The sequence below is a fragment of the Electrona antarctica genome, assembly GCF_951216825.1.
Source record: "Electrona antarctica genome assembly, chromosome: 20".
NCBI lineage: Eukaryota > Metazoa > Chordata > Actinopteri > Myctophiformes > Myctophidae > Electrona > Electrona antarctica.
The window spans coordinates 3988786-4011478 of NC_136801.1; the positions used below are offsets into that span (position 1 = coordinate 3988786).

General features: G+C 42.1%; 1 protein-coding gene across 2 annotated transcripts; it reads right to left on the bottom strand.

Annotated features, from left to right (window-relative positions):
* Window positions 1-852: 852 nt before the first annotated feature.
* LOC306913129 (uncharacterized protein) lies at window positions 853-22317 on the bottom strand. 2 transcript variants are annotated; one of them, XM_079489674.1, is made up of 21 exons: window positions 21956-22317; window positions 20532-20572; window positions 19504-19559; window positions 19323-19390; window positions 18464-18524; window positions 17786-17981; window positions 17264-17353; window positions 15886-16110; window positions 14326-14412; window positions 14156-14236; window positions 12456-12713; window positions 12231-12344; window positions 11346-11465; window positions 8865-10132; window positions 8252-8737; window positions 7413-7854; window positions 5570-5640; window positions 5010-5150; window positions 4163-4323; window positions 1858-1948; window positions 853-1420 (listed from the first exon to the last, which is right to left on the bottom strand). In XM_079489674.1, the coding sequence occupies exons 1-21, from the start codon at window positions 22016-22018 to the stop codon at window positions 1338-1340; spliced, it is 4203 nt and encodes a 1400-aa protein (XP_079345800.1). In that variant the 5' UTR covers window positions 22019-22317; the 3' UTR covers window positions 853-1337. The 2 variants fall into 2 exon arrangements, with proteins under 2 accessions (XP_079345800.1, XP_079345799.1); XM_079489673.1 differs by having other exon boundaries at window positions 8231-8737.
* Between the last annotated feature and the right edge of the window lie 376 nt (window positions 22318-22693).

Sequence of the window (22693 nt, forward strand, 5' to 3'; positions counted from 1 at the left end):
TGAAATTAAATAAAAAAAGGTTACTTTTCAGGATTCCAATTAAAAAATATTCAGGATTTTAATTCAAATATTGCAAAAAATTATTCAGGATTTCAATTAAAACATAGCAAAAATAGCCGATCTACAAGCTCAAAACGGGTCGCACTGCGACGCGTTTTGAGCTTGTAGATTGGCTATTTTTGCTACGACAGTAATATACAATGTGGCCATCTAGAGTGAATGTGGAACTATAGTGGCCCTCTAGAGTGAATGTGGAACTATAGTGGCCCTCTAGAGTGAATGTGGAACTATAGTGGCCCTCTGGAGTGAATGTGGAACTATAGTGGCCCTCTGGAGTGAATGTGGAACTATAGTGGCCCTCTGGAGTGAATGTGGAACTATAGTGGCCCTCTGGAGTGAATGTGGAACTATAGTGGCCCTCTGGAGTGAATGTGGAACTATAGTGGCCCTCTGGAGTGAATGTGGAACTATAGTGGCCCTCTCCATCGTCAAAGTTGTCCACCCCTGGCCTATATCTATAGTATTCATGAGATGCATCAAGGAGATGAGTTGGAACATTTTTGGGCAGGCAATTAGAAAGCTAGGAAGGTGTTGAAAACAATATGATTTAAAATCAATCCTAAAAATGTAATTACCAAGAGCCAGTCGTAAAGATGCCAAAACTGGAGATATAAAAGGTGTTTGCAAACTGGTGCTTTCAGCCATATATATATATATATATATATATATATATATATATATATATATATATATATATATATATATATATATATATATATATATATATATATATCAGAGCCAATTTTAATAATGCTAAACTATTGTAACCGTAGCATTGAGGACATACTAGTATTATGCATTAATACAATCTTTATTACAAAAAAATACACAGCAAATCTATTTAAAAAAAAAATACATGTATACAAGTAATGAATTGGCGACAGTCAACAAATCACCCCCCTTTCTATCAGAAAGGCAGCTTCTGGCTGTGGCTCAGGAGGAAGCATAAGAGTTGGGGGACAAACACCGTCCTAGGGCATCAGCAGGGGGTGGCAGGGAGAGATCCCTGCCATCGTCGCTCCGCCACCATGAGACGTACTGGGGTTAAAGGAGCGAAACGTTGATGAATGGTGGTGGTCCCCAGCTGATGACCCGTTTAGGTGTTCAGTTAGGTGTCACAGCACACCTGTTCAAAAGGCCCTGGAGGAGGTGCGTCAGGCAGAAATGGAGGAGGTGCGTTCACTGGAGGAGGCGCGTCAGGCAGAAATGCCCAGCAGGAATACCATCACCTGTATCCGATAAGCTGTTTGCAGGATGGGAAGTGGTCCCCGACTGATTTAATCTGCATTGTGGTTGCGCTGCCTGTTAAAGATGAGAACTGCAGGCTCATCAGTAAGGTTCTTGACGCTGTGTGCATGCCCTGTGTGAATGGAATACAATACAATAAGGAACTGCCCTGTGTGAACGGAACAATACAATAAGGAACTGCCCTGTGTGAACGGAACAATACAATAAGGAACTGCCCTATGTGAACGGAACAATACAATAAGGAACTGCCCTGTGTGAACGGAACAATACAATAAGGAACTGCCCTGTGTGAACGGAACAATACAATAAACTGCCCTATGTGAACGGAACAATACAATAAGGAACTGCCCTGTGTGAACGGAACAATACAATAAGGAACTGCCCTGTGTGAACGGAATACAATACAATAAGGAACTAGGAAATAACACATCGCTGTAACAAACCACTGTGAAATATAGAAGTATTGCAAGAACTGGTAAATAAAATGCAATTACCGTGTCACTGAAAACTATAATTACTGTGATGCCATGAATTGTTATGCTTACGTACCACATGGCACAGCGAAGGCTAGTCCAGGGTTGTACTGGGAGACGGCGCCATCAACCGTTACACTCACAGCGCTGGTCAAGACGTTATATACCTTAATGCAGAAAGAAAATGCACAAGTTAGTCAGGGTACAGAACAGTTGGCTCGTCAATATATGGAACCACAAAGTGCTCTAAAATATCTTGCCCGTGTTGACTCTGGACTTGATAAAACAGTAGACCACAAGTAAGACGCGCGAACGCAGCTTTAAGGTTTTTTTTAAGATTTTTTTTAAGTTACGTTTTTTGTGTGTGTGTGTGTTTTGTGTGTGATACAGCTGCGCCCTCTGGTGGCAGGCGGGTGGTGTTACAGGGTGACAGACACACAGACATGTTCTGCTAGGTCTCATAGTTAGTGCTCACTGTGTTCGCAAACACCAGCAGATGGCATGGCACCCCAAATCACACAGTGAAAACATGACAATATGCTCTAAAATCTCCTGGTAGACAAGAATTGGCCTGACAGATAATCTATGCTGTATTGCCACAAGGAAAGGTATGAAAACAAACCTGGGCTTCCAGAACGCCTCAAGAGCACCACAGGCTGATCACCTCCATGATGACACGCTCCATTGAATTCATTTGTTCAAAAGTAGCCCAGACCAATAATTGAGTGCATAAATTAACATTTCAGATGGTCGACACAAAGAAATGAGTGGAAATGTTAATATTCTCTTATTTTGAGCTGATTTTCATGAGCTGTATGCCATAGTCATCTAGATTAAAACAGAGGTTTTAAATATTTCACTTGCGCAATTAATCTAGAATACATGTAAGTTTCACTTTCTGAAGTGAAAATGTACCTTTTCTATGTAAGGGATAATATCTGGCTAGGTGGTCATTGTCGGGAGATAATTCACCGACAGGGAGTTTAACCACCGAGGCGAAGCCGAGGTGGTTACACTCCCTGAAGGTGAATTATATCCCGACAATGACCACCTAGCCAGATATTATCCCGCTTATTACATGGCTAACTAACATAAATGAATACATTGACCCAAAACACAACACAAAAAGTATTCCATAAGTTCGCGCTGGCTGCGTCTGCCCAGCTGCAGGGCTGCAGCACTGTCGGAAAACAAGGAAGTGAGTTGATCAAATAGAATCCATTTTGGGGTCCTGCTTCGTCTATTTCTCGCTCAAATGTTTTCAAAAACATTTTTAAGAGCAATGTTTAGCTGTAAATTACATTGTGTGTCACTAGTGTGTGTGTTTACATGGCTGTTATGTTGGAAACGGCAGTAAATCAAGCGGGGCGCAGCTGGTGGTGCTCAGAGGGTTTGATTAGGCAGCGGTCATTATACAGCGGAGCGGTCATTATCATGAGATAACTCACCGCTGAATTAAGCGATTGACCAATCAGAATCAAGCATTCAACCAAGCCATGTAATAAAGTATTATAATTATTCAGAATCTGTATATCCAGTTGTCCAGAACCGCAGAGCCAACCAATATGCCCACATATGGGCATGCCCATATACATGCCAACGACATTGGGGGAGTTCCAGACCCGATTCCGATGAGCCGCCCCGCGTCCGAAACGGTTGAGAAATGACAGAGTTACCGTGTGGGGGGTCCCTCTACTGTACCCTCCACTGTACTGTACTGTACTGTACTGGCACACCCGAAATCACCATGTATACAGTTAATATGTGCGTGTGTTTGTGTGTGTTAGGTTGCGCACAGGTGGTGAAAAACAACCATGCTGTTTTCGTGCTCAGACGCACCCAGCCACCCACCCACACATAGTCACTTAAGGAAGTGGTTGCACCACTTAAAAAACACGATTGTCTGCCACTCTAGACAGCCTTTGTTTACATCCTGGACACATCATGGGTCAACAAAATAAGGTTTCTGATGTTATAAACGGATCGTAACACCCAGTCCCATTCAGGTATGCGCAGGTTAGGCGCAAGCTTGGCTCAGGGAGGACGACGCCCCTGCCATGCAGAGTCCAAGGCACTTTGGATAATAATTAAGCCATTTTGGGCAGGAACCCCTTTTGGTGTTCTAAGCATTATGTTATAATTTAGCTATTGAAAAATAGCAGATCTACAAGCTCATAGCGCGCCACCGAGTGGCGCGCTACGAGCTTCTAGGTCTGCTATTTTTGAAAAATCGAAGAACGACTGACATAGAAACATAGCTTTTTCAGAAAACCGTCAGGATGTAGAAGACATTTTTAGAATCTGATCTCAGGTCAAAATGGTTTAATACCCGGCAATCAGTGTCAAGTACTAAAACAAAAGGAGGCCGGGAGACTTCTCACCGTCGTAGCACTGTGATCCACCCAGAGGGGCTTCTGGGCGTGGGAGCCCAGGATCATCTTCCCGACACACCAGTTGTCGTGGAGAAGGTCTTCGCATACGCCGATCATCCTGCGTCGATAGGAAAACCACCGGAACGCGTCCGTGTTCATCTGGGGTGCAGCTGTCAGGAAGGCAAAGCCACAAAGGAAACACATTTCATATACAATATATACTGTACATACACATTGTATATATACTTCAGAACATAAATGGTAAAATAAATGGTAAATGGTGCATTTATATAGCACCTTTATCCAAGGCGCTTTACATAGATTGTGCAGATTACACATGAAAATCCCCTTGCAACTTGTCCAGTTTTACGCAAAATTAAATCTTGTATTGGTAGTTAGTTGCATCCATTATACAACAAAGCCATTTATATCACTTAAGGAGAATTCCATGCTAGAAGGCTTTCTTACCTTTATTTGTAGTTGTTACGTCCCCAACAAAGAGGTACAGGTGTTATATTGTGCAAATTGGCTATTTCCCCTATACCATAAGCCCTCAATGGGGGTTGGGTTTTTGTGCTAATTCGCTTATTTCCATCGAAAAAAGTATTTTTTTGAGCGATGGAAATAAGCAAATTAGCATAACACCCCATAGCCCCATTCAATTCAATGCAATTGATTGAGGGCTTATGGTAGGGGAAATAGCCAATAATGCGCTTTGGCACAAAATTACACCTGGAGTCGGACCTCTTTGGTGGGGACGTAACAACTACAAATAAGGTAAGAAAGCCTTCTAGTATGGAATTCTCCTATAAATAATAAGCTCAGGACATTGAATAACAATCACATATTTGCTTACTCTTCACAACGGCAGGCCAGCATAAGCTGAACCACTTGGTCAGGTTCTCCTCGTCCCTGGCCTGCAGAGCCACAGGAGACAGAGGAAACACACACAGCTCTGTGGCAGACAAGGCTGAACGGATCACAGACGATGGAAGATCTGAAAGAAGAAAACCGTGTTCAAGGTTCTTTATCATTCGTCTCCAGAGGAAGAAATGTGTCTTAGACAAAGGGCCCGCATGCAAGCGTAGCCCTTATGCCCATGTCGCCGCAGTGCAGCGCCAAAAATACATCTTTCTTGCATCAAAGAAAAAGAAAACACAAGAAAAAAGAGGTGGGGGGATAGGGGGGGATGCATAAAGGGGGGGGGGGGGGGGGGGTAAGAAGACATCACATCACACTTCAAGTAAATGGTAGTCCTTGGCTGTGCAGGCACGTTTCTGGACCAATGGACTTTCCATTGGGCTATGCAATTATGTCAGAACTCAGAAGGTACACGGTAGATACAGCATGTCTAGCAATTGTTTGACATTGGTAGATAAATAAGTTAAATTTTTTTTTACAATACTTAAAACGTACATGTATCCTCCTGTTCCTCATAAGCTTCCAGTGCAATCATAGAGGATGGTCCACTTGTGAAGCCTTGTGACCTGTGGGGGAAGGAAGAAAAAAATGTGTTTTCAATACACCAATTTACCATCCATGACATCATGACACAGCCCTGCACTTCTATGAGAAGATAATGTTGTGAAAGAGGGCAGCATTTCTTAAAAGCTGTTGGATGTGCCAACCGTAATAGAGTTTGACATATTCCCAACATTTTTAAATAGCGTTGCTACTGGTTATATTGTTCTAGGCTGGCGCGGCCAGACTCATAGCGAGGGTTCACTGATGTTTCCTCCTGAAGAATCTTCAGTGAATCCCCGCTATGAGGCTGGCCAAGCCAGGCTAATATTGTTCACATTATGACAAGCTCTACTCTACAGTATGTATTGCGAAATTTCCAGTTTAACCCATTTTGGGCAGGATCCCCTTTTGGTGTTTCGAGCATTATGTTACACTTTAGCTTTTGAAAAAAGCAGATCTACAAACTCATAGCGCGGCACTCGGTGCCGCGCTATGAACTTCTAGGTCTGCCATTTTTGAAAAATCCTGAAAATGTGCCTCAAATCTTTGAATATATATTATTTCACAGCAAACGTTTTAACTCAAATGTTCAAAAATCACTGCAACAACATATTTTCAGATGGTGGTCGGTGGCCAAATAATACAGATAATGTTTGGGGTACTTGACATGAAATATTGAGCACCACTGATACAGAAACATGAGGTATTTCAGAAAACTGTCAGAATTTAGAAGTAATTCTTTTTTAATTCAAGCCAGGCTGTACATCAGTGCAGCCTAGGACACGAGGGCTCAGTTTGAGTTTGGCTAATATGGATCAGGCTTTGGGCCAGGCTGAACTTGTCGGGCTGGGTTCAAATGTTTAGGCCTGATTAAAGCTCTACTGTACAGTAGTATCTCCACCAAGACTATGCAAGTTTTAAAATATGCCATTTTCTAACACAAGATGACCATTTCATTTCAACCATAACTTTTTTCACCAGAGAAAGTTCATCTTAGGGCAGCCTGCTGCAATCAAGGACGTGACTGAGAACAAGAAATGTTAGCGCAGGAACTTAAATTTGCAAAGCAGGATCAGTATTTACTGAGGGTATTGCTGGTGGCATCCAAAAAAAGCCTTAAAGGGGAAACCACCCATTTTCAACATTTTACTATGTCATTAATATACCTTTAGAGCTGTTGTGTGGAAATAATAAAAAAGTCCTCCCATTTTGTGTTTCCTAGAACTGTAATTATGAAAAATAAAATGTCAGACCTCTAGTTCTAGGAAACACAGAATGGGGGAACTTTTATTATTTTCACACAACAGCTCTAAGGTACATTAATGACATAGTAAAATGTTGAAAATGAGTGGAATGCCCCTTTAACAAAAAAGTGGCTTACAAATGTTATACCAACTATGAATGAATGGATTGATTTAATCTATAGTATATTTATTATGGAGATAATTACATTCAGCTTCAGGTCAGGTTGAAGTCTTCACAGATAACTGGTTTAGATGGATTACTCATGTTTCTACCATAAGACCTGATTTTGTATAAATTCAGTTAAACCTGTTTAACCTGTATATGCACCTGTTTGAGGTACTTAGGTATTATAATCATCAATAGAGACGAGAGGCAGACATCTCCCCTTGTGTGTATTGTACGTATATTGTCTTGTTTTGTTTTCGGTTGTATGTATTGTCAATTGTCAGTAGTCTCGTTTACATGTATGTTTGATTAAAATTCAATAAAACGTAAATTGAAAAAAAAAAAAATGTTAGCACAGGCAAGGTTATGAGCAAGAGATGCTTACTTGGCAAAGACGACCGCCGAGGTGCTGTTCTGGAAGCGGTTGTCTTTGGAGGGCCAGCATTCTGCAGAGGTTTCTGTAACGTCTGTGGCAACAACTTCCACAGAAGGACACTCGCTGACATTGCTGGTCAGCGCAGCCTGCTCCTCCTGGACAGGGAATAATATTTTACCCTGTATTTTCCGATGTTTTTTTCTGTCGTCCGTACGACGAGTGGGACTGACACCGTCCTCAAGCGCAGCCTTCCTTTGCATTCTTGCCTTCTTCCTGATTTTGGGGCTCTTGGACTTGGGTTTCTGCACTTGGATCATGGCTGGGATCTCGACATCGTTCTCGGGCACTTCACTGACCACAGCTTTCTTTTTCGGGATGTTCCGTCGTGATTCAACATGATCTGGAATCGTTTCGGGCGCATTGGAGGCTTGCTCGTCGAAAAGGCAATCTCCTGTAAAGTACAACAAACAATGAGTCATTAAATCAATTCTCCCTGATGCCTCATGATAAATCTGTCAACAATAAGAGTACAGTAAATCCAGTTCTATTCAAGCGATGAAGTTTAAATAAACTTGGATCTGACGTTTTTTGGGCGGGAACCCCTTTTGGTGTGAGCATTATGTTATGCTTTAGCTATTGAAAAATAGCAGATCTACAAGCTCATAGGTACGAGCTTGTAGGTCTGCTATTTTTGAAACGACTGACATAGAAACATAGCTTTTTCAGAAAACTGTCAGGATGTAGAAGACATTTTTAGAATCTGATCTCAGGTCAAAATGGGTTAAATGCTTGACAGTCTAAAACACAGCCTCAATGAAAAGGGTCACCTGTCGTGATGCTGGCCTCACCAAGTGGGCTATCTAAGGATTTAGACTGTACAGGGTCAACGTTGAGATGGTCAGCATGCTGCCGCAGGTCCTCCTGGTTCGGAATCTGCTCCGATAAAGCTGCCGTTGTCTTTCCTGTGGTACGATGCTGCTTCTTCCTCACTTTGGTCGGAGCGTCTTTGTTTTTGTTAGCTTTCTGCCCAGGCTCCGATTGTTTCTTTCGTGTCCTCTCAATCTTCCCACGCGGACTGATCTTCATGGCGTCTACGTCCTGTGCTTCCACTGCGTTCCCCTGAGTGTCCAGACCGTGGCTCAGCCACCAGTCTCCAGGTGGTTTCCTCTGCCTTTTTCCTGACACAACTCTGTCTGGAGACAAGGCCCTTTTTGATGCAACAAATCTGTCTGGAGGAGATGACGCGTTTTGGGTCCTTCCATTTTTTGTCTTTCCCGCAGCAACATCTTTGGACGTACGTTTTCGTCCCTCACCTGGATTCCAGCTTTCCTCAGCTATGGGACAGAGGGGCAACAGAAAAAGTCTCATCAGGCTTTATGTGATGTTATTCAACACTGCAAGGGATTTGGAACAATACAATTACGTGAGACAGACACACACACACATTAGAGTGTAACCTACCTAAACTGACATCAGTATCTGTGTTCAGAGTTTCTCCATGCTTGTTGCCAGGAGGCTCCTGGCTTTGCAACTCTACAGAATCATCAGGCTCCTGGATCCTTTCTCTGGCATCTTTTGTGGACTTGACTCTGGTCTGACCACCATGCTTGTTGCCAGGACGCTCCTGGCTTTGCAACTCTACAGAATCATCAGGCTCCTGGATCCTGTCTCTGGCATCTTTTGTGGACTTGACTCTGGTCTGACCACCATGCCCTTTTCCAGGTGGCTCCTGGCTTTGCAACTCTACAGAATCATCAGGCTCCTGGATCCTGTCTCTGGCATCTTTTGTGGACTTGACTCTCGTCTGACCACTATGCTTTTTTCCAGGTGGCTCCTGGCTTTGCAGCTCTACAGAATCATCAGGCTCCTGGATCCTTTCTCTGGCATCTTTTGTGGACTTGACTTTGGTCTGACCACCAGGCTTTTTTCCAGGTGGCTCCTGGCTTTGCAACTCTACAGAATCAGGCTCCTGGATCCTTTCTCTGGCATCTTTTGTGGACTTGACTCTCGTCTGACCACTATGCTTTTTTCCAGGAGGCTCCTGGCTTTGCAGCTCTACAGAATCATCAGGCTCCTGGATCCTTTCTCTGGCATCTTTTGTGGACTTGACTCTCGTCTGACCACTATGCTTTTTTCCAGGTGGCTCCTGGCTTTGCAACTCTACAGAATCAGGCTCCTGGATCCTTTCTCTGGCATCTTTTGTGGACTTGACTCTGGTCTGACCACCACGCTTTTTTCCAGGTGGCTCCTGGCTTTGCAGCGCTACAGCACAGTCAGGCTCCTGGATGAATTCTCTGTCCTTGACCGGTCTGTCTTTGCCAGCTTTTGATTTTGGACCCCTCTTTTTCATTTCCAAGAACTCTTTTCCATTAGTGGTACGGTCTTTAGGTTGTTCCTCTGCTGCCGTGCGGTCTCTAGGTTGTTCTTCTGCTGCAGTGCGCTCTTTAGGTTGTTCTTCTGCTGCAGTGCGCTCTTTAGAAGGGATCTTGCGGTCTGTGCCTGCTTCGTCAGACGCTTGTCGTTTTTCTGCCTCCTCTGGTTGAGTCTCTTTGGAAAACTTGTCTGCTGATCCTTTGACTTCGGCATTTGAGGTTGTCTCCTGCTTTGGTCTGGGCCTGCTCTGTTTTTTTCTGGATAGCTGAATACGAGGGGGGGGCTCCATTATCCAAAACTCGTCTTCCTCAAGAGGAGGTGTCGGAGCCCTTATTGGCAAACAGACCTTCATTGGGCTGTGAAGACAAATAAGCAGATTAGGTTATGTTTTACGATGTTCAAATAATGTAAAAGTGTACAAACTTCATTAGTGAAATGTGTCCCTTAAGAGTCCCTTGACTCAATTTTGAGAACAACTGCATTAAGGCCCCGCCCCCTACACATTGTGGATCTTCTCGCAGAGCCTTTCACACACAGCGAGCAAAACCTTGGTGATCAAAGCCCGATCTTGCGTGAGAGCGGGGGTTTTGTCGGCGAGCGCCAGAAAAAGCTCCCCGACAGCATAATATCGTGCAGTGTGTAGGGGGCCTAAGCAGTTAAGAATGACTGCATTCGGCCAAAAGAAGAAAAAGAGATGGCTTGGTTGCGCTTCACAGACTGCTGTGAACAAGTACGCACACATCATGCACACCTTCATGACAACGTATACGTTTAGCTTAAGAAGAGAGAAAGGTGGAGAGCAGAATGAGAGTGACTAAAAAGAGACTTAAAAAAAAAAAACACTCAACACTCAAAACACTAAATTTGACAACCGTGTCCCAAATCTTACTCGTGCTTAGAAATCAATGCAGATTTTTAAGCTCTCAACTATCAATGTTGATAATTTTCTGAAATTCCGCTGCCTTCTGAAATGTACATAAAACTACAATTGGCGCTTGGCTCGTGTACGGCCCCTGGTACGGCCATTTCAACCAGTGTTGTTTTCGTCGACTAAAACTAAGACGAAAAATGTTCGTCGACTACCTTTTTCCACTGAAGAAAACTAAATGGAAACTAAATGAACACTGTGCTATGGTGACTAAAACTAAGACTAAATATACTGACAATTTCGTCAACAAATAAAAACTAGACTAAAATGTTAGGAAGGGACTAGTGGACAAGAGATCCAGTATAAGTAATTTTACACTTGGTTGCATGCTGAAAATAGCAGATCTACAAGCTCACAATGCGTCGTAGCGCGACGCGTTGTGAGCTTGTAGATCGGCTATTTTCAGCAAGTGTAAAAACAGTCCTTACGACGGCATCAATGCCCACCAAAATACATTTTAGTCGACTAAATCAACTGTAGATTTAGTCGACTAAAATCTCATGACATTTAGTCGATTAAAACTAGCACTAACACCAACACATTACAGGTTACTAAAATGTGACTAAAACTAAAACTATTCAAAAGACTATGACTAAAACCAAAATCAAAATTTGCTGCCAAAAACACTGATTTCAACTCACGGTGCCGGTCTAGACTGTCGATCCTCTTTGAGCTTCTGCAGGAAGGTATAAATGTTATCCTCACAGGAGCTCTTCTCCACCGGTGGATCTTGAGGCTTCTGTCTTGGACCCGTTTCTTTACTGCAGAGGGACCGTCGACACAGAAATGAGCACCAACATTAATTCCTGAGAACCAGTACATTTTCTGTACAATTGAGGTATTCGTTACATTACTAGCCCATTTAGTCTTCTGAAAGAATATATATTCAAAGATTTGTGCCGCATTTTCAAAAAATAGTAGACCTACAAGCTCGTAACGCGCCACTCGGTGGTGCGCTATGAGCTTGTAGATCTGCTATTTTTCAATATCTAAATAATGCTTAGTTAAAACACCAAAACGGGTTCCCGTCCAGAATGAGCTAGAGTGCTTCCAATTTAATACTTACTTCCACTCTACTACATTGTCAAATATTGTGCTTTTTTACCCCCATTACAATTATTTGAACATTTTAAGTTGCTAGTTACTTTGTGGATTTTCATTATTAATAATACAAAACATCCAGCAAGCAGTTCTGCTTTAACATATACCTCGGCTATTCGGGGGGAAAAAAATCTGTTCTACGAGCTCACAACACATCGTGTTGTAGCTTGTAGATCTGCTATTTTCAAAAAGATTTATGCATTTTGAAAACAGTCTGTGAAATGGGACCCGGAAGTTATGCGGGAACGCCTACAGAGTGGCAAAAAAGGAAAAAAATCCCAAAAGAAAAGTCCTATCCGTTTGCGTTAAACTCACTTTGCCACTGACTTTATGCATGCTCTATTACTTTTCCTTAAGTAAAAAATGTGAATACTTCATCCACCACTGCATAGATGACGCTTGGTTTGAGGAAAAATAAAACTTACTCCGATGCTGCCAAATTCTTCGAGGTGGCAGGAGTTTCTTTTAACTTCTCCTGAGCAGGGTTGTGTGGCTTCTCAAGTCTTCCTGCCATTACTGGTGGGGGTCCGTTCTCCTGCCTACAATCAAAACGTGGACATGACAATTAAGTTAATGACCGTCAATTACAACATTCAGTTGATGCATTCATAGTGCATCAAGTCTACCGAGGTAGAGGTGTTAAAACGTACTGTGGTGCTGCCACTTTCTTCGAGAGGGTAGGAATTTTAGATGGATTCTCTTGAGCAGGGGGTTGAGGCTCCTGAGCAGGGGGTCGAGGCTCCTGAGGAGGGGGTCGAGTCTCCTGAGCAGGGGGTCGAGTCTCCTGAGCAGGGGGTCGAGGCTCCTGAGCAGGGGGTCGAGTCTCCTGAGCAGGGGGTCGAGTCTCCTGAGCAGGGGGTCGAGTCTCCTGACTTGGTGCCGACACTAGTTTGTCTCCCTTCTTCTGCCTACAAGCAAACATGGATAGAATTACTTCGCATTCAGAATGGATCAAGGGACTAGGCACTTGGCCTATTTTACAAAAAATGCCACAAATCATGGGAGGGGTCTATTTTTTTTTTATTTGATTGAGAGGTAATGCCTGTTTCAGGCGCTGTTTAATAATTGTTAAATAAAAGACCAATCCAAGTATGCTGATGGATAATTTTGAGTTATTGTAGATCTGTTATTTTGTGGATGGAAGTTTACATGTTCCCAATGACCATGTATTTTTCATGCCCTGTATCCCACTAAGTTACATCTCATTTCTGCCCCAGCGTAAAACAGATAGTATTAAATCTCACTCTCCCCCAGTCAGCGAGTAAGATAAAGAATTGTTGTTTCCCGATTGTCTGCCTTTCTGTGGAAAACACCATGTTATTCGGCCTTGGTGCTTTGCCAGAGCAGACAAGTTGTCTCCTAGTTACGTTAGCTGGTGGGCTTTAACTTAAATTATGAACTACATTTAGCTGATTAACTACATATCCCATGCATTATGCTTCCTGGTTTTGATAGGAAGTGACAGTGAATCATCCTTTGGTTGTTTGACACGTTGCTCTGTGTAGCGTATTCTATCTGATTAAAATGATATATATACCGTCTCCATTTTGGAGACGGCAGAGAGACATTTTGTAATTTGGCTGTATGTGGGATCTTTTCCTGTGCTCTCCGAACTGAAAATTAATAGACAAAACCATATGCTCTGACTGGACAATCATTCTTCCTGGTGGACTCATTTTTTCTATTGGGTATTTAAAGGTATTTTTCTAAAGAGTATTTCCTGCTTAAGGTAACATTTGGATATTGATCTTTCTCTTAAAAGTATTCCTGTTAAAGCTAATTCTCAACTTTATCATCTAAAAGGTTTTATATCCATTTTTGTAAATGGTTAGAGGCTCTCTGCCTAGATTTGTGGTGCTGAGTATTTATTTGTACTCTGATTACTTTTCAAAAGTATTTTTACAGTTTTATAGTTATAGCTCTGGCTATCGATGTAATAAGTAATACAGTCCTTTATATTAGTTTATATGCATTAATTGTCCCTTCTGCATTTTATATGCAACAATTGATCCTGGTCGCCGGATTTTTATACATAACATATGCGTCTCTCTCTACTATTTGTATTAGCATCTTCTGCTATATCGCTGTTGTTTTATATAAGCCTAATTCATTGTGCGTAACTGCTCCCAACACTAGCCCTAGCCCTGCTTGAAACAAAATGTTCCTGTGTTCTTTGTTATGAACACAAGCCCACTCCACAGAAGCAAAGACACTGCTTTGCACAATGCATGGTTGTCATGCAGCTCTGACATTTCTGCAAGTGTAGCGACTCGTCTCAGTGTAGTCAAGTGCAACAAGTAATTATATATAAAAAAATTCTGATAAATAAAAGATAGCAAGGAGGTCTCACTTTGGCTTTTCTCTTCGGATCTCCGCAGGCATTTCGGATTCTTTGAGTGTTCTTGATGCACCTGGACCAGTCGTCGCTTCACTGAAAAGGGATCATCAAAATAAAACTATTCATTCCTGAAACTAAATTGACCATATACTGTATGAAACCTGTATTTGGAAAAGGCTTACCGTGGTGCTTCCACCTTCAAGGGGTCAGGAATTTTCTTCAGAGTGATCCTCATTTCTGGAGGAGACTCTACCTCAAAAGTGTGTATACTAGAGGGAACAAAAAGCAGGTTAGAAAACGTGACACAGAAAACATACAACACACAAACTGCCTTTTAAGGCATTAGATTTATTTTCTTGAACAATATTATTAGGCTCCCAAGATACTGCGGACACTACTGGTACGAGTCCATTCCCCTTCCTACAATACAAAAAATAATTTAACTTATTTAGTATTTACTATAATTGGAGAGGCCAAGACTTTTTTGTCAGGGGATGGCCAGCATCAACACTCAAATTCAACGCGGTTTTCACCCAAAATATCCCCCAGTGGTCTGGCCACGGGACAGGTAGCCTGGAACTCACCTATGCTTTTTATGGCATAGGCAGCTCCCGGCAGGATCCGCCGGGAGAAACGATGCGCAGCTGCGCGACATGAGACTAATTACTTAGAGCGACACAGAGAGAGAGGAGTGTGTGTGTGTGTGTACATGTGTGCGTGTCAATTTAACAAAGGTGCTAACGATAAGAAATCAGCAGAGTGAGAGTATTATACATAATGTATAATACAATTTTTTTGCACAATTATTTTAGACCCATATCAAAATAATGGTCAAATTTTAGCAGTTAATTCAATTGACTTTCTGTAACCTTTTCTGACCCTGTTGTGATTGGCTGAAAAGTATCTTATTCTGCGCCGTGATTGGCTGACAAGTGTGTCACTCTGTGCCGAGATTGGCTGAGCATTGCATAATGATTGAGAGGGGGGCCAATATAAGTGGCAGAGAGGGGGAGAGAGGGGTGGGGAGAGAGAGAGATGCGAGAGAGATAGAGAGAGAAGGGGGGTGCTTTCAGTAATTCAGTTAGGTTAGGGGTTTGGGTTAGGTTGTCGATCTATGACAGTCAGACCAATACAATATTATGTCGGAACTAAAGCCTGTACCCAGAGAGCGACATTACTAGATGAGAGGGCCGTGTAGCGGCCCGAACCTCTAGTTAAGTTAATGACCGTAAATAACAATCTTCATTCCTGAAAACAAATTGACCATTGCCCGCACTCGAGTTCATGTGCTGCCACCTTCGATACACAGACTTCTTCCTACGTTCTGTGTAGTACATAAGATTTCTATTGCTTATCTAAAGCGATCCAAGTTTTCTTCATGCACTGGTCCACTGTCAGCAGTAAGAGTGGTTTGGAGGATCCCATCTTACTGATGACACTGGATCAGCCCCTTTGCTGCAGAGGGACCCTTGTTAAACAGTAAGATGGGGGTGCAGACGTTTATCCGACATAACAAAAGTCAGACATGCGCAAATCACCCGTTGCTCCCGGCATGCGTTGCGTCCACGTGCGGTTAGGTTAGTGTTTGGGTAGGGAGTCGGACTAATGAATGTCGGACTCTTGTACTGTATGTCGGCACAAATGCCGGCACCCAGTAAGATGGAAACAACACCATATTCATTCCTGAAATCAATAACCATATGACATTTGGAGAAAAGAAAAAAAAAAAAAAAAAAACTTACTTTGGTTTTACCAACTTTTTAGAAGGGGCAGGATTTTCTTTTACCAACTTCTTAGAAGGGGCAGGATTTTCTTTTACCAACTTCTTCGAAGGGGCAGGATTTTCTTTTACCAACTTCTTAGAAGGGGCAGGATTTTCTTTTAACCCATTAGATTTCTTCTCTGGAACTTTCTTTTGAGGCTCCAGACTTACTACTGACACTGCTGGTACATGTCCATTCCCTTTCCTACAATCAAACAATTTAATAGCATGGTTAACAAGTCAACTTTGTTTTCCTTTTAAATCATTAACTTATTACAACATTGTATTAATTGAACATGTTGGCAACCATATTTAATTATGATATAACAGCAAGTGAGAAGCAGAAACACTTCTTGTAGGACAGTCAAAACACAAAACTCAGTGCAACAACTATAGATGAATACACAGGAGGTGCCCTAGCCCTGCAGCCTTGCCCTCAATGCCCTCATACCTTTTTAGAGATATTGTTTTTGGGGCTTTTTGCCTTTATTGATAGACTAACAGTCTAGTAGTTTGACAGGGAGATCGATGGGAAGACACAGCAACGGTCGTTGGGATCGGAACTCGAACCTGCGACACACTGTCAGGCTGGATTACCAGCCTAGGTGCTTGGACTGCTCGGCCGGCCCAGGCCAGTGCCTGCATACCTGACTAACTACCTCAAAGTGAGCGACACCCACAGCACTAGAGGGAGCGAGAACAACACCCACAGCCACAACACTAGAGGGAGCGAGAACAACAATCTGGCACCACCCACTTTCAAAACAAATATGGGTATGGCGGGGAAAGGAACTGGTTGGAATAACGTGTTCCTTCCACGCGCTACGTCCAACCAGGGAAACTCCCCCCTTGTCAGGTGTAAAGGAGCAACTTGGACACTCAGGCATGAAGGAAGCATGAGTTCAAGTCCGTTTCTCTCCCCATGTCCACCATATATGGGGACTAGGTTGGCGGAGGGTGTGTAGAGCCCAGGATCTCATTAGATAATTGACACAGGGGTGAAAAATGGGTTACAAAATCGTGGGATAAAAAAAAAGGTACATTATCCTTCTACAGCACTGCCACCCAACCGTGGTATGCCCGGACCCCCTCCCCGAAACAAAATAATGCGGTTCACTTGCATCTTTTAAAACGGGCCTGAAAAATTCACCTTTCAGCAGAGCCCCATTCTGTCTAATAAACTATTCAATCAATGAAAAAAAACAGGGCACTGCTCCCCAGATTTGTCTATATGTAAAACACTTCTGATAACGGCATTTAACATTCCCCGAGTATTCCCTGGTCGAGGGGCCGTCGATAAATATTCATTACTGAAAAAACAAATTCACAATAGGACACTCGTTTAAAAAAAGACTTACTGTGGTGGTGCTACCTTCATCAAGGGGGCAAGGTTTTTCTTAAAAGCGATCCTTTCTGGAGGAGAGGGCTCCACCTCAAATGTATTCATCCTAACAAAACAAAACAAAACAAAACAAAAGCACTTAAGAAAAACATGGCACAGAAAAAAGGTAAACAGACTTCGGTCTACATTTTCCATTAGAATTCGGCTGCTTATCCAAAACAAGTCATCTTCGTGAAACAGTGGTGTTAACACAGAACCCTACATACATTAAAAGTTCTTTAAATTCTACCTAAAATAAATTACTTAACCCATTCTGGGCGGGAACCCCTTTTGGTGTTTTACTTTTAACTAAGCATTATGTAATACTTTAGCTATTGAAAAATAGCAGATCTACAAGCTCATAGCGCGCCACCGAGTGGAGCTTGTAGGTCTGCTATTTTTAAAAAATCGTGAAAATGCAGCACAAATCTTTGAATATATATTCTTTCAGAAGACTTTTTTTTTTCTTTCAACGTCAGGCCTAAATGGGTTTCCTTACAAGTCTGTGGGCTTCTGTAGAACCCGCTGTGGCTCTTCCTCCTCTTCAACGTTAAATGGAATTGGAGACATACTTCCCATGTCATGTTGCACATCCCTCTGAGCATCTATGCCATAGATACTCAGAGGGAGTCCCATAGGTTCTATGGGACTCGAGGTCTTAAATGATGCACGGTTTTTAAACGGGCTGTTTAACACTAGATTGAGAGAAGGGGGATAAAAAAAAGAAACACTTAAACGCATTCATCGCCACCAGGGGGCGCCAAAAGGCCCAGACCGCCACCATATATCTTTTATTTTATTTTATATATTTTTATTTTTTTCCAAAAAAAAAGTCTAAAATAAAAACACGAAAAACACGTCCTTGGCGCTCCAGGACATCATGAAAAAGAAGTTAAATAAGTCCTTGGCGACCATTGAGTTAAACAAAATAGAAATATAATCACACCCGTGTGAACTGAGTGGTGCAGTGACGTCACACACTAACCATAGCAACCATGCTCACCTGTGCGTGGGGCCACGTACAGGTACCACGTGCAGGTACACGGGTACATACACGGGTACAGACAAAGGTTGTTGGAGTGGTTTGCACCACTCAAAAAAGGGACAACAAGCAATTTTCCAAAAGAGAATATTTCATAATGCCAGAAGGCAGTCATGCTATTTGTGATTTTCATACCAATATCCAGATCTGGGATGTTTGATGTTGCTGCTGATTGTAGGACTTTTCCTCTGGGCCGCTAAAAAAAAAAGTATTTTAAAAAATATATTACTTTACAGTTACAGTTGATCCAACAGAGCAAATCTATCTAATTTCAAGGGACAACAACCCCTGTTGAGTCAAATTGCCAAATGCTAAAAGCAAGGAGTAGACCCATATTGGTCAAGTGATTTCTGCCATGGATAGAAAACAAGTTAAACTGGATTAAGCATAAAGATAATCCAATCAGCTCAAATGTTCACAAATGCAAAACAAAACACCATAGAAGACCAGGTGTGTTGCCGTTGGTAAATGCAATATTCTGATCCATCCATCCATCCATCTTCAACCGCTTATCCGTAGTCGGGTTGCGGGGGCAACAGCTCCACCAGAGAGCTCCAGACATTTCTCTCCAGAGCAACATCAGTAACTTCCTCCTGGGGGATCCCGAGGCGTTCCAAGGCCAGTGAGTCGATGTAACCCCTCCATCTGCACCTTGGTCTGTCCCGGGGTCTCCTCCCAGTGGGACGTGCATCGAGGACCTCCCTAGGGAGACGCTCGAGGAGCATCCTAAGCAGATGCCCGAACCACCTAAGCTGGCCACCTATATTGGCTCCAATATTCTGATGCACTGCAACACTCCCACCCCAACTGAGGAGAACACTGTCAGTCTTGACTTTTTAGCCTTTATGAAATAGCATATCTGTTACTGTATGCATAGGTTGTACTTTATTCAAATAAGTGTTCTTGGCTCTATATTCTGATATGTTAGAAATCACCAGAGGTCTCCCCTTACATCAATGTTATTCACTAGTAAGAACTTGCACTGGTACAGTACCTGTGCAGCCCTCGTCTGTGTCTCTTCTACCGGAGAGGGGGGAATTAGGTCTTCATCATCATACGAGTCTGAGTTTTAAATAAAAGCATAGGTCAATGATATCATGGAAAACTTAAAGTATGATAAAAAAAAAAAAGTAACACAATTCTAGTGAATAGTGATAAAACTTCATCACACTTACCAAAGATCCCATCAAGATCTTCCACACTCAGCTTCGCTGCCCTTTGTATATATGGGCTGAGAAGACATAATTAAAGAAAGGCAACTTTAATGTACAGAATGCACAGAAAGGGAAACACCACTTACTTTAAAGAACTCCCATGTCTGAAATAGTATTAGACTCTAGTGGTCAATGTTCTGTCCACATAACTAAAGCGTAATTGCATTAACTGTTGATGTTAGGCCTACTACTAGTAAGTCATCAAACACTGAACTCCTAGTAATAATAATAATATTAATAATAATATCTGGGGTTTATATAGCACTTTTCATGAGTACTAAAATACACTTTACATGTGTGGGGGCAAGGGGAGAGAACATAGGAAAATGACAACTTTATTAGAAAAAACAAATATAGGCTATACCCCCAGGGGCCCGCGGACCCCACTTTGGGAACCACTGCTCTGTGTGTGTGTGTGAGCTGTGAGCGACAACAGAGCGAGTAGGGGAGGGGCTGCATGCAGGGATTCTGAGGGCAGCGCTGCTCCTGTGTACGTTTTGAAATATCTTTGCCCCACCGCACAACGCACGAATATATATTTTGGGGGTCGGGAAAATGTCCTGTGTCCTCAAAGGTGGCTACGGCCCTGGCTGAAGGCATACGTCTGGTTTGCCTGCTGAGGCTCACATATTCAAATTGAATAGTACTCCCTAGGTCTGCAACAGTTAACTAAAACAATATAAACTATTGTTTAAAATAATAAAATATGAAATTAATGAATCCCTATTTTCAATCAATCAATGGGTGAAAGTTTGCAAACAAGAAGAATTCACACTTCACAGTAGTGACAATTATAGGCAATCTACAAGCACAAAACACATCTTTTGTACACTATGGAATAGAATGGCCATTTTCTCTCATAAAATAGTGGTTAATCAATGTATTCGTTTTATATAGTATAAAAGGGAAAATGCACTTTAATGGAAAAGGTTAATAGAAAAAACAAGCCATAGTATTCCGAAGGTAATGTTGCCATTTTTCTAGCATACCTTTTCTTGTGAAAGACATCACGGCGGTTCTGAGGCCTCTTCTGCAAATAAACAATAGACATTTAGTTAAGGAACACAGTACAGTACAGCACAGTAGAGTACAGTACCACTCACTTCAGACAGGTCTGATTTTTTCTATTAATTTGGTCATTAAAGGGACACTACTTCACCCCTTTTGCAACCAGATCTTATTTTAATGATGTTTGGGAGACACGAAACACTTTCTGGACTACAATTCCCATAATGCTTTGGTGCACTTCTCCTTGTGGATAGGGAGAGGGCTGTCTTACTGAGACAACATGTAGTTCAGAAAGTAAGTGAGCCCAAATGTTTTAACCTTTTAACTTTCGTGTATACTGTTGTTATTGCCATTTGTGTTGTCCTTATGCTATGTCCTCATTATTTTGTACTGTAATTGCAGTACCCTACTATATGTTTTGCTATTATATTATGGTCTCATCCTGTAGGCAGTATGTTGTATCATTTGCAATATTTGTATTGGTTTGCAGCTTACTTTTAACTTTGTCTGCAACTTTACACTTTCCTTTTGGGTTCTAAAGAGTTGGCCTTAGAGCCACTATTTTCAATATAAATAGAGTCCTTAGCCCTATATGCTGATTGCAGCTAGCCTGGCTAATAAGCCAGACTAATATCACACAACTGATTCGGTCTGGCTTATTAGCCAGGCTAGATTGCAGCCTCATCCATTCAGATGCGGTGGGCGTGTTTTGCTTGATTTTCCTCATTGCAACAGAGCTTGTTCCTTGTTGACCTGCCCATATGCTGTTGTATTATAATACGCCTCTTGTACTCATACCTGACATTAACAACAACCAAACAATAATTGCCGATTAGCTGCAGCTGTGAAACAATGTCACTGGTCAGTTCTGGCTACGAGAGTCTAAATTTGGGGCTAGGTCAGTTCTGTAGTTTCTGTGATTGCAAAACAAACGACAAAATCGAAGTGCCCCCGCCCTAAACGCTTGTTATTTATATTTGTAAATTGTAGGCCATTAAAATGTTCCTATGAATTGAATATTTAGGATAGGACCCGGTTTTAATGAAATCCTCTTAGCAGACCTTGTATTGAACTTGAACAGTACTTTCGTGTGCTTTTCCCAGTGCAAAGTATTCAATCAGGTTTCGCTCCCCTTGGCTTTAATTCAACCCAGGTGGTCTTCATTACTCAATTCACACAACATTAAACAATACACATACACCATCATCAAACTATGGCGGCTCGTCAAACTGTAGTGTAGCCCCAGTATGTTCCCTCAAGAGGGCACATATGGGGCTTAGTCAAACTGTTGCTGCTTTTATTCGTGTAGGAAAATAATGTGCATATGTACTCACGACAAACGTCTTTTTATAATATTATTTTAAATTAACGAAATGAACGTCCCCGTTGTGCAAGGAACCTTTACCAGAGTAGGGGTAGAGGGGTATTCTTTCTGCGGCTCCATTGTCCCTTTAGTCGGCGGTTTCATGTTATCCTCCAAGCTACTAGTAGTACCTTCTTAAAACAAACGCGGTTCGTTCATTTACGGTTCTGGCGACGACTCCGACGAGTCAACTAAAAAAGCAGCTGCAGGCCAGGCAACTACACACTTCAGCAACCCGTTAAGAATCTGAACATGATGTAAAAAACTAAAAAAGCACCAAGAAACCAAATAGCTAGAAGCTAGCGATAGTAAACAAACCGTTTGTGTACTAAATTTGAAGAGCCCGCCGACAGGATGGACGGAGGCCGGAACCAGAGCTCTGAGAGAGACGGCTTGACTTCTCAACCTTACCGCCACCTACTGGATGACCCCTGCCTCGCTCCCCTTTATATACTCTATGCTCGCTCCCTGGTCCAAGTTCAGTATTTGTTTGAAGGGAAAATGAGATCAAAACAGTTTTGTTACAATCTAAAACGTATTCTTTATTTAAAATACATTATGTAAAGACCAGGAAAAACATTTTTTACATTGTTCATTTGCAAATTAAATAAAGCTAGCATTGAAAAAAGTTGCGATTTTAGAATCAAGAGAATCAGAAAGTTGTACACAAGTGTGGCAAAATGAATAACAGAATATGCCTGAAATACTGAATAAATATGCAAACACTGACATGGTACTTGATAAAAAATGTATAGTGATCTAATGGGTAATTCTTCCAAC

Excerpts from the sequence above, each read along its gene's own strand:
- LOC306913129 (XM_079489673.1), bottom strand. The coding sequence starts at position 22,018 with ATGAAACCGCCGACTAAAGGGACAATGGAGCCGCAGAAAGAATACCCC. Across the intron at positions 17,354-17,785 it reads CTACAGAAGCCCACAGACTT|GATGAATACATTTGAGGTGG; the intron begins GTAAGGAAACCC and ends TTGTTTTGTTAG. Across the intron at positions 7,855-8,230 it reads TGAGGCCAGCATCACGACAG|GAGATTGCCTTTTCGACGAG; the intron begins GTGACCCTTTTC and ends TGTACTTTACAG.